The sequence below is a fragment of the Barbatula barbatula genome (genome assembly GCF_947034865.1).
Source record: "Barbatula barbatula genome assembly, chromosome: 16".
Taxonomy (NCBI): Eukaryota; Metazoa; Chordata; class Actinopteri; order Cypriniformes; family Nemacheilidae; genus Barbatula; species Barbatula barbatula.
In genome coordinates this window covers 18,304,584-18,317,240 of record NC_136779.1, presented here as the reverse complement: position 1 = coordinate 18,317,240, position 12,657 = coordinate 18,304,584, and the positions used below count along the sequence as shown (strand labels likewise).

General features: G+C 38.0%; 1 protein-coding gene across 2 annotated transcripts; it reads right to left on the bottom strand.

Moving 5' to 3' along the window:
• Positions 1-661: 661 nt before the first annotated feature.
• ubtd1b (ubiquitin domain containing 1b) lies at positions 662-12,636 on the bottom strand. 2 transcript variants are annotated; one of them, XM_079476826.1, is made up of 4 exons: positions 12,541-12,636; positions 11,893-12,437; positions 6,131-6,358; positions 981-4,529 (listed from the first exon to the last, which is right to left on the bottom strand). In XM_079476826.1, the coding sequence occupies exons 2-4, from the start codon at positions 11,963-11,965 to the stop codon at positions 4,144-4,146; spliced, it is 687 nt and encodes a 228-aa protein (XP_079332952.1). In that variant the 5' UTR covers positions 11,966-12,437; positions 12,541-12,636; the 3' UTR covers positions 981-4,143. The 2 variants fall into 2 exon arrangements, with proteins under 2 accessions (XP_079332951.1, XP_079332952.1); XM_079476825.1 differs by having other exon boundaries at positions 662-4,529; positions 11,893-12,636.
• Between the last annotated feature and the right edge of the window lie 21 nt (positions 12,637-12,657).

Sequence of the window (12,657 nt, the reverse complement as noted above, 5' to 3'; positions counted from 1 at the left end):
TGAACACCACATGGAAGCCAGAATGAAATCAGCACATGCATGAATTTCTTTGCAAATACTGCCATCATGTGGGCTGTTTGAATCATGGCTCCTTTCACTTCGTGCTTTTGAGTGGGCTGCAAGGTCAGCGTGAAGGTCGAAGTGGGTGAATGAGGCTTCTCAGGTTGTCCACAGAAACCAGACAAAAAATCAAAGTAGACTAAAAGCTGAATCTGCAGTCTCTGCAAGGATTTCAGCAACATCTCACATTTTGTTGAGCTTTTCACCCTCATCATCACACAATACGCATTACAGGCCTTATTGGCAAGAACATCCATCAACGTGCATTTTTCTACACTGTAAAAAAAATATACTTTTCCTGTTATCACACGGTTTTGTCTTGTTCTATATTTTGATGGTTTTGACCGGATTTAACAAATAGACCAATATATTTTTCCTACAGCTTTCCTGCACATGTAAAAATACATTTGCAGTCTATTTCTGTAATGACATTGTTTGACTGTTCTTCAAAAATATGAGGAAAATGTGTGAATACAATTGTCAGGCTTTGATTAAAAGTAATCATTACAATTAATGCTAATTAAATACAAAAAGAACAAATTTGGCAAGAAAATAATTATTGGTTGGGATAAACTAACACATTAGTCTTCAGTTTTGTTTTGGGGCATTTATCTCCAGCATCATCTTTGCATCTGACGCCAGGGATGTATAGGAATTTTCATTTCTCACCAAAAATACAAACGATCAACATGGAAACAAAGTCATCATTAATCCAAAGCATTAACTCAGATGCATACGATTTCAAACTGGTGGTGCTTGTTCAAGAGTTATATTTGAACAACTGTCACATAAAACTTCCTCTGTTCCTCTCAACAAATAACAAAACCTACAAAACTCCTCCGGTTCTCAAACCTGCGTACTTGTTGTACAAAACAGAGTACATGTTGAAATGATTAGCAGTTTACTCACAAACATATGTTTGCTTTCTCAGCTGTGCATTTTAATTGACAATTAAAACATTTGAAAAACAAATGACCTTGAAATGTACATAACTTTCGGAAAATGGGTTTTAAACAATATGTAAGAACCATTTCAAAATCTTAATATAACGATATTTATCCACAAAGAAATTCACGTGAATTCCTTTCCAAGAAATATAGAAGTTTGTGTATTTTGCCCGAAGCCATTGGGTGGGACACATACAGGATTGTGTCAAGTGTAATGGCTTCTTACAATCTGGAATTTGAAAGACAAATGTCCAAAGCGGAGTCTTCTGAAATGGTCCCACCGTCGTGGGTTGACAGCTACGGCTTGCTTGCACCTCCCAGTCTTTCAGTTTACACATCCTTTATGTAAACGTCATGAGACACACCATGATTCAGATGGAAAAGCAAGAACCTAAACTATATCTGTAATACATGACATGCACTTACACAAACTAACATACAAACCAGAAGAACCCATTTAAACAATCACAAAAACGGCTGGAATTCTTGATATACATCCATATAAACACAGTGAAAAGCCAAAATAACAGCATTTGATGTCCCTCTTCACTGTCACGAACACGTGTGGACAAGAGGAGGGCAAGTTATTGTTATTCTCTAAAATAAAAAATAAATGTCCCTCTATATTGAATGGATTACTGTAACCTTTTTTAACATTCTGATTTTGAAGTATATTGACATGGTATCATTCATCATTAGAAACATTAAATGACAAACAAATGTAGCCATCCCATTTCTTATTTCATAAAAGCAGATTTTAATGAGAAGACAATAAGAAACAGATGAGCTAGAGCTATAACAGCTCTAAGGAGTACACTGTTAAATCTTACTGTTGTTTGTGGGGTAGTTTACCAAATAAGTGTAAACTGCCATTTAAGTAGCGTCTTTTCACAGTAGCTCATTGCAGGTAGACAGCAACTATATATATTTGGACTCTTGTCACAGCATAAAGGTTTCAGATGCTGATGACTAAGTGAAATGCAGTCTTCTATCGATGTGTTTACTAAAACAGCCAGAGGTCAAACAGATCCTACACTGTAACCCATCTGAGAAAAAAAAAACTATATATTTTAATGAGTTCAGGATATAGAACTGTTGTATGACTTACAGAGCATGTAAATCATGACGATTAAAACATAACTTTGAGGTTTAGGTGCGATTCCGTCATGAAGGATTGTGGTTTTTGTGCTTGAGCTGTATTGTTTTCACGTGTGCTTTAGGGGACTTAAAGGGATGTTCTGTGTTCAGTAGAAGTTGTGCTATTTAAACATCTTCTGTTGATTAAAACAGAAAATTATTTGGAATTTATAAAAAAAAAAGCACAAAATGTAATGGACCAACAGTAGACTGTCAAGATGAGTCAGTCATAAACAAGATGACATGCTTGTGAAATGATGATGCTAAACATATACAATAAAGGACATATGTTATGTCTAATTTCATTCACATGACACCCTTACTCTGCATTTAGAAATGTATTTCAAAGCCTTTAAATGGTATAGATATTAAATTGGTGTGAGCAATGAAAAGAATTTAAAGTTGTGGCCGTTTTCACTTCCGTATTTTTATGCATTTTTTTAATTAAATGAAATTCTAAATGAGAAAAATAAGAGTCTTTCACTGCAATTTGATTGGATGTATAAAAACAATCGTGGCATTAAGAAATGGAGCTGGTTAACGGATGCTCCCTTCTAGCCATCTAACATACGTCAATAAGATCGATCGGGAGCGGACGTGCATTATAAAAATTGTTAACACATCCATTCTTAAAGATCCTGCAATGTTTCATCCCAGATAATCAGAAAACAACAAGATGGTTCATCAAAATAGGGCACTGAGGTTTGATAGTTCCTGGAGAGAAAGATGCCTAAAAAATTAGGGATGCACCGATATTGGATTAATTTAACACCATCGGCATATCTGCAATGGCATGAAAATGACCGATACCTTTAGTTTATTAATGCATGGAGGCAATGAGTTGCATGTCTGAATAATCCAACGTTTTTCTCTTAAAGAAATGTTCAATCTTCAGTCAAAGAGGAGTATTGAATAGCAGAAGTCACCTTTGAAAATTCTCATGTTGTCTTATTGTATTTTCATCTTAACTTGTGTCTCTCTTAAAATGTTAAATGGACCTAATTCACGTTCAGTAAAATTAATTTAATGCAGAAAAACTAGCTAGCGTTGTTAAGTACCGTGTAATTGACCAATACCAGTTTCGGACAACAGTCGTTTGTTAAAATCGGTATCGGCCAAAAGAAATCCTAACGGTGCATCCCTACTAAATATACAACATCCCTGTTAGTTAAATGTGTCTTGTGAAATGAATGAGCACGCAACACAATGAGCGGTTTAAGCAGTGCCTTCTTTCACAGGCCTTGCGAAAGCATACATTAAAAAAACATTTGTGGTTTTAGATTAACTACATCACATATATCTGCTGATCGATATCAGCATCTTTATCCCGTTTTGAGATTGCATAGCAAGTACTGGGTTGTGTTCGAAGCCATCAGATACAAAATACAAAGTCTAGCCGCACTCTTTTTTTTTTTTTTAATGCCACCTTCAGGCTAAAAAGGTCTCGATAAGCAAAAGAAAAACAGCATTTAAGAACCATCTACTCTTCTTTCAAGGCACAACTATGCTAGGATACTTTTTAAAGTGTGCAAAATGAACCTCGGCGTACATTATCTTACACCGTGAGATCACTTTCAGAGGACCGTGCAGATACAGTAAACCTTGCAGGATATGCATAGTCAAAGAACTGAAAGCACTGTGCTTTTCTACCAAAGACATTGCAGCTATTCAAGTTGGCACTTCTGCTCAAGCTAGCACAGATGCAACCCGTGAGGTCGGTTGATTTATTTTTCCAGATGTCTCGATTTGAGGACGACTCGATGAGCGTCTAGCTGTGAATCATGGAGTTTTTCCACCAGGAACAAAGTTTAAACACCAGGGTTGAGCAACAATTCAACAAATAAATCAATTTCACTCTTTGATGGTAGACAAAGACCACAGAGTCTCTCCCTTTCTTCTTGAAGTCTCCACTCATTTATGTGCAAAACGTTTGTGTTTGATATTCTTTCCCATAACCACTGTGGTTTGGTCCTGTCTTTGTAAATTCATCAGCTACACCTTAGTGGTTTGCTGTTAACGGTTGGCTCACAATGACCTGAATGACAAAGTCCTTCTGGATCTTGGTGTCCTGGAGGCGGGTCTTGTCTGTGAGGAGCTTCCCAGAGAAAAACCAGCGTTGGTGGGCCACATCAATGTCCTCCTGAGCGTGTAGTTGTTTTTTGAGAAGGCCGATGGTGTCGGACATGCTGGCGTTCAACCGGAGGTCTTTGCCGGTGGAGAGGCGTACCTTTAACTGAAACTCTTTCTTCTGTGTTGTCTGGGGCTCAGGGTTGTCCGACGGGTCTTCCTCGCTTCTTTCTGTTATCAGATTGACTGGTGGTGCCAGGCAGTATACTGGTAGCTGGTACCGGTTGCCGAGTTCATCGTAACACTCAGTCAGGGATCCTGGAGTGGTTGGAAGATAAACAACAATGCTATATCTATAACAATGCTAATTCATATTTCTCAAAATATTTCCCGTCTGCACCTTGTAGGTATTAATAACAACGGCATTGTAATACATTGTGATTCAATCCAACATCCTCTTCCCTTTCGTTTCATTTAGAAATGACAATGAGAAAAGCGTACATTAAACCCCTAACGTTCGCTCGCATTCCACATCCTGTTGTAAGCTTCAAACAGGATTCTATGTAGTTCACGCAGTTCAAGAAGCAAAAAATCCAGGACAACATTCTTCTAATTTAGCATTTTAGTTCAGAAGGAAAAAAAGTCAAATGGGGTTTAAAGGACACAAGGGTATATAATGACTCACGTTTGGTTAAAATAACCCTATAAACTATTATAAAGCTGCAGAATACTTTTCTTAAGCTCAATATAGTTATAGTTACCGTTATCTTTATAATGTGAATGGCCCTTTAGCATCAATCAATGACATTTAATTCTGCAGATAGTTCCCAAATTTTAGGGCGGAATTAACAAATATGTCTGCAGATTCTGTATGGCCCTGCTTATGAAAAAAAAACAACTTGGAAGAAAAACTGTGTGTGAGCAAAACCAATGAGCGGGAAGATGTACACACAACAGGATATCTAAAAGTATGCGATTTAAAAACGTTAGTTCATGCTATTTGGCTCTTAAAAAAAGAATCTGGAGCCTGTCTTTTCCCTTATTAGAGTATTTGATTTTTTGTCTGGAGCCCTGTATGGAAAATAAGTTATAACACAGCAAACTCATTCACAAATCAGCTGCTGGTACCCAAGCAACATCGCCGAAAACATGTCTTTAAAGGCGGGGTGTCCGATTTCTCTTAGCCACTGTTGATGTTTAAATCACCAAAACAAACACACCCCTACCTCCCATCTTTGGCTTTCGTCAGCGATTGGCTCGACTAACATCCATCCTGTGCACCTTACTGCTGATTGGCTACAAGGTTGTTTTGGTACTCGGCCCGTCTTTGTCTTAATCGTAATTCGGAAATCGGACACCCCAAGGCTCGAATCATTAACGTCATGTGGCACTTCGCAGATCTGAATATCACATCAAAGTAGCAGAGGAGTGAATTGAGGGCAGTCACACCGTTCGGTCCACGAAGCGCTGTATTAGGTTGAACACTCCTATTGTCTATATACCGTGATCAACTCGTTCATCACAGCTGATCTTTTTGTAACCTCTGCCTTTAAAGCATGTTGCTCAATGCATTTACATCATAACTTAGGCTGATGGATAGGTTGGTTTTGGCGATACCCATCAGATGGCTGCATCCCTAAATTATGGTATGGAGCATAGAACAGGGGTTCTATGAACAAATTCTACACAAATATTTTTTTATATTGTTTTAAACTGTATATCAATACTCATTTTAAATTTTTAGTCATCCTGAGGCCCCCTTGAAAGTCAGCTGGGGCCTCCCAACAACGCTATAGAAAGAAATTGACATTTTTAGGTGATTTTCCCAAATGCACCTAAATTATACGGCAATGGAATAAATTAACAGTAGTTTTGTAACACCAAATCAGCCATTAAACTGCGAGTGTATTGACTCTCACCATGTGGTAATGTGATGTTTGCTCCATCCACTATAGCCTGTGCAAGCTCTTGATCATTACACTCCAAAGCCACAGCAGCGGCTTTCAGGGCATCCCAGATCTCCTTACGTCCCTCAAACGCTGGAGCCGTGTCCCAAAATTCATCTCTCTTACTGCGAAGCTGCCCCTCTGTCATGGGATAGTCGCTCTTCCACTTTGGCTTGTCTTTCTTCAGGGGCTCATTCCGACCTTTGGAGGTAAATGATGTATGAATTACCACAACAATGTGAGATGTGGATAACAATGCGCTTGGAATAACGGCAAAGTTACTAACACACAAAACTTTGTCTGGGCAGCTCTGAAGAGTCAGGATCAAAGGCAACACCAAATTACATCTGACCATTTGGCCAGGATTTTACTAACCAAGTTAGTTTCAAATCAGTACAGACTAATAAAACATTTACTCTCACAATGACAGCACTTCACATATGACATCATGAAAGGGTATGCTGACAAAGATTTTCCATTTTTATTTTCCATCAATACGTTCTCTAACTTAATTTTTAAAAGCCGGAACAACAGACATCAAGCAGCGGTGAAAAAAACAAGATTGGACATTTATTGCTTTAAAATTTTACAGTTTCATAGAACACAGGGATTGAAAGTTTTACATTTAACCAGGTGGACAAATAGCATGTGTAGAGTAAATCACAGTTTCTCAATTGCAATGCCGTTCGTATTGTCAATCATGCGTGAATTTAACAAAAACGTCAAAGATGTGTGAAAATGCTAGCAATGATTACAGAATTCTTCCATGAATATGCCATTCCAGTCCGGCGCTTTCCCACTCACCGGCAATGCTCGTGCAGGGGTGCGGGTTTCTGCGTGCATATTAAAAAAGCTCATTCTCACACATTTCAGAATTTTAATAAAGTTCAACTGTAGGCGAGCCGAGGCGAAACTTGCATTGAAATGTGCGATACTTTGACCTGACGCGCCGCAAACCCCCATTTTGGTACAACAATGGGGGTTACAATAAAGCGCGAGAATAAACAAACCTAAAGACAGAGAGTCGCAACACACTGAAAATATATTCGAGTAAAGAGCTATAAAGTACCGTGGCCGCTAGGTGTCACAGAACTGCAACTGAAGAAAACGCATGCAAACGCAAAAAACACAAGCAAAAGCATCTTCATTAGTTTGGTGACACATTCCATGCAAATGCTAGAAACACAAATAAACACAGAAACTGCAAGCTGCACAGACAACAATGGAAGTGTTTCCGGAGGACCCCAAAAACTGATGCACCTGACCGGGATGCGCTTCATATTGACTGTTCAAATTCTTTAGTGGAGTTGTCAGCCACTTTGAAGGTAATTGTTTTATAACTTTATCTTAAATTTCTTAACGTACGTCCATAGGATATTATTAGACTATCGATTTGAACAGTTTGACAAAAAACTATGAGACGTAGTAGCTGCTCGACTTACTTAAACAAGTGCCTTTAACAGGCTAATAATATCCTACAGACGTACGTTAAGAGAGGCAACTGTACACTATAAGGCAACTTATCACAAGCATGTTTTTGAGTTCTCAACAAACCGAGACTGAAGTTCACCCAACTTAAACCATTATGTTCAATTCAGCATTTGTCTCAAGTTTCCCAAATGAATAACAGAACAAAATATGTTTTGTTGGCTGAACACAAACAGATAATAAAGATTGGTAATTTAAAAATAAACAAATGTATTTGTCTTTTACTATAATTGGACATGTTTTCTGCCTCAAACAGACCAAAACTTGGATCAAATAACTGTTTATACAAACAGTTTGTGTTGAGTGCATTTATGCCGTTGAGTGCATTTATACCTCAACATTGAACACACTAACCTGAACCATGGTAACTGTGCGTTCACACCACTGCCGTCAAGATTGTCAAAAGAAAAAAATCACTGCCAACAACATTGTAGAAAGATTCATGGACGCTCTGATGTATGTCGTCGGAACCAACGTTTACAGGGCTGCGTTCTCTGGAATACTCGCAAGCGGTGGACTTCCACGTTCTGATTGGTTTACCGCTGAACCGCATGATAGCTAATTACCATAAAGACCTGATTTCAACTGTCCTTGAAGCCCTTAAAGGGCTGCTCGTCGCTGCCGGTTCACATTGTAAATTGAAAAACTTTGACACTCTCGATGGCGGCGGTGGTCTTAACACAGTTACAATCAAAAAACCATCATTCATTCAAAAAAACTCTAAACACAAGCGATAACTATCTAACAGTAACAAGGATATTATAGCATATATTAAGCCAGCAAGAACCAAACCACTAATCTTTTAAAAAAAAAAAAACAAGAAACACAGAATTGAACATGCAGCAATGCATCTGGGAATTTTCAAACAATTACAATATTGTTTGTTCAGAATACACCGTTTTGCAAATTGGGCGAACCTTGATACATGTAGGCCAAATCTTAGTCCAGTCAACAAAATAATCTTTGTTAGAAATAGGTTTAGGCTAATTTTGTTTAGTATATGCAAAACCTTCATTTGACTCCTTTAACTTAAAATTCTCTGTTCAAGTTACTTATTTGCAAGTTGGAGTTTTTACAGTGTGCCCTCCCGTTACCTATAAATACTAACCTTCCCACACCTACCCATAGTTCACTTAACCCTGAGGACAATGCCCAATCTCTCAATCACTGGATCACCTTATCTTGTAAAACTAGACTCTTGTTTTGAATAAACAATGATATGTTGAGCCCAACACAATGATGATAACATTACAACGGAAATTTGATATTTTGGAAATTGGAAAAGTCAAAAAAAATTCTTATCTAGAGTAAATGTTTACAATAGGACAAAATACCTATGTACTGGACATGTTGTTGGGTTTGACTCTATTTGTAATGTTGGATATCCAAATAGTAAAGCATCCAACTACTTAAATTGCCTTTTTTTATTTTTGCCGTCTGGTAACCAACAGAATGCAATAAATCCACCAAACACGTCTGTTTAGATTGTCTTAAGAGTTCTAATACAAGACTACAAACAAAACAGGTTTTTTCAGGTTTAACAAGTCTAGATGACTGCGAGATGAATAAACCTGGCTACCAAGCATTTTGATGTATGTGATATACTACTAAAAAAATAAAGCTTACAGTTCATAGAGAATAATAGAGAATGGGTGGGCGTTGTTTTTGCCAGGGAACACGTGTGACTCAGTGGCTTCCCATCCCATGTAGATTCAGCTCTTACTGTGCCCAAGTATTTAAAAGGTCACGTTGCATCCAAACACATTATTTATATCTTGGGCAGCTTAGGTGTAATAAGTGATCAGGACACAATGTGGTATTTACACAGTTATGTTCCACCAAAACGCTTCAATCTACCAACAATAACGCAGTATGGGACTGTTTGAGTATTATCAACAACAAATGACCTTAAAAATGACACAAGGTTAATATATTATGGGAAATCCTTGCAACTGAACTCTATTAAAGAGATAGTTGACCTAAGAAATGAATTCTGTCATAATTAACTCTTCTTGTCGTTTCAAACCTGTATGACTTTTTTCCTTCCGCAGAACATACAATAAGACGAAAGTTGGTAAACAAACCGCTCCGGCACTCATTTACTTCTATCGCATAGACACAAAACCAGTGCAAGTGAGTGGGTGCCGGTTAACAACCTTCTTCAAAATATTGATTTCTGTTAATACATGTTTGGAATGACAGGAGGGTGAATAAATGATGACAGAATTTTCCTTTTTGGGTGAAATATCACTTTAAAGCAACTGAACACAGAAAAATGACAAGAAAAGAAATGCAGACAAATAATGGTTTACAATTCAGAGCTTTGGTCTGATCAAAGTTCAATGGAAATGTGAAGAACTCCACAACTGACCTAATGTACATTCAGTGTTATAGGAGTACTAAGAGAAACCCAGAATCAGCAGAACATTAGGTCTGTTGTGAACATACACATACATTAGGGCTACACAACGATTAGTCTCGACTAATCGTTTGTAGAATAAAAAATTTTCTTCACATAATACATGTGGGTGTACCGTGTATAATAATTATGTATATAGATACATACCACAGGAATGTATGATCTTAAGAAAAAAATATTTATAAATAATTAAAATGATAAAATATAATAGTAAATATTTCTTAAATATATGCATTTGTATATACTGAATTTATTATACACCGTAAAAACACACATTCTGTTAACAATTTCTTGTGCAGCCATGACATGCATATATTTAAGAAAAACATACATAAAACTTAAGTTATTTATAAATAAATAGTTGTAAATATTTCCTAAATATGTATATGTTTGCTTATAAATACAAAATAAACATGGACAATATACAGACATATATTATGTAAACACACACTTTTACTCTGGATGCGATTAATCGTTTGACTGCCCTAGAAAGCCCTTGATCCATTTAATGATCATGACTTTTTCACCGACAATGAGGATGTTTATTGCATGATGTGACCGTTAAAGTGCATCATTTAATAAGATCTCTGATCAAACGGCATGCAAATTCTTGCAGCTCCGTCTTGAAGAGAAGAACTTCAAGAGGGTGCCGAATAACGTTGCATTCCTCATGTAACTCTTGTTTCATCCCCCCACCCAGTACAAGCAAGGACATATTCTCCTCCCCCACCCTGTTTCACCACTACCTAAACTAAGGAACTAGAAATGTTCCCTTTTCCTCGCGCGGCTGATGTGAAATACTTTTTATTGTAATATGGATGTCATGTATAAGTATGCAGTATACAAGCAGGACATTTTGTCCACAGCGGCCACCAGACAGCCTACGTTTCAATGAGCTTCTCAAGTTTGCTGTGGTTCAAAGACAGCCAAGATGTCTTCCTGTTTTAGTTGGCAATGGTCACGTGACCTAACGCACTTCTGTAAATGGATATCTTATCTCCTGTTAAGAGTGCACACATCATGCTGCAATAACAGATAAGCAGTATGCTGTACTATCAACAATACTGATATTAGTTAAAGCACGTCTGTAGCCTCACAACTTTCACTGACAGATAAAAGCATGTCATCCAGTGCTGGTGATGTCACTGAAATGTTCGGCGACCTACTGCAGTTTTCACTATAGCTTGGAATGGAAAAAACACATGGGGAGAAAGCATGCATGGGCTTGCCCCAAGACCACTGCAGCTTGTGTGACTGCAAAGTGTAAACATTTGTTAGATTTGTAAACAATAGTTACATAATATGAAGGAAGCTGATCGTGTTTAAAAGCCTTACAGTATTTGGGACCCGTAAAGACATAATGTGACTGTTTTTTTTAAATATTAAAACACTTTGTATTGTTTCGAGTCTAGGGTGACACGAGGGTGAGTAAATTAAGAGAATTTTCACTATTCCTGAACCAATGGGTTCACACCATATGACACCATACCTATACCTACCAGTGGAACTTAACCAACAAATGCAAAAAAAGTGTTGTTCACATCATAGGTTTATTAAACCACACAAAACAAAAATCCCCAACGAACCATGGAACAACGATAGCGTGAGATGACAATGCAATATACAATTGTATTGAACGATTGTCATATTCACGTACCTTCCACGTGACCCTAAAACATTACAGAACGTCAAACTAACCAATGCACCTGAAATTTGCATATTCTAAGACTACAGAGACGCACAGAGAAAACAACAATGCAAAACAGCATCACGCAAGTCCAAGCAAACATTCTCAGAACCAGTGTGCTTAAGTGTGTTTATGTCTTACCTCCACGTTTCCTCTGCCCCCTCGCGCCGTGTCCGCGTGATTCCGCTCGTTCTCTCCCCACGCATCCTCCCATGATTGTCAATTAAACCCGGGCAACATTTTAACACGGCAGCTGTAATTATTCGCTTCGTTCCGACGAAAAAACGTCTATCAACATGTATATGCGGTTGGTGTCGTCTTCCGTCCAACGAAACACGAAGTCGTTTGGTGTTTATCGGAGCGATGTGAGCTGGTTATAGTGGCACCAGCTTTTCATTTACCACCTCACCTTGAGATGGCATCAGAGCGGGTTAGTTTTGCCGTCTCCTCAAAACAACTTACAAAGCGGCTTCCTTGACTCGTAAATTAGAAGTTAAAAATAAGAAAACTAACTAGCAACTTTAAACTAAATCCAGACGGGGGGGCCTTTAACAGCTCGCGATGGTCTATCACTTCTCTGGCGCGAGACTTGCGCGAGTTATTTCTGGCTTTATCCCGAGAACTTAAAGCAACTAACGCTAGCCAGAGCTCTAACGTTAGCGTTATCCCGAATCCACAAGTCCGCTCTAAAAGAAAATAACATTAGTAAAACTACAGTTTAAGCTCCATGACCTATTACTTTCTGCCTTTACGATACATTGCCGTATTATTTGTACGTGGCAAACCTACCTTAACTCTCCTTTTGTCGCTAATCTACCTTAACACATCTGATGTTACCATTACCAACTAGTTAACATTACTAGGCGGACCGCGCATGCGAGCTCTGGACACGTGACTCCACCAGAG

Excerpts from the sequence above, each read along its gene's own strand:
- ubtd1b (XM_079476825.1), bottom strand. The coding sequence starts at position 11,965 with ATGGGAGGATGCGTGGGGAGAGAACGAGCGGAATCACGCGGACACGGC. Across the intron at positions 6,359-11,892 it reads GGGGCAGAGGAAACGTGGAG|GTCGGAATGAGCCCCTGAAG; the intron begins GTAAGACATAAA and ends TTACCTCCAAAG. Across the intron at positions 4,530-6,130 it reads AAACATCACATTACCACATG|GATCCCTGACTGAGTGTTAC; the intron begins GTGAGAGTCAAT and ends CAACCACTCCAG.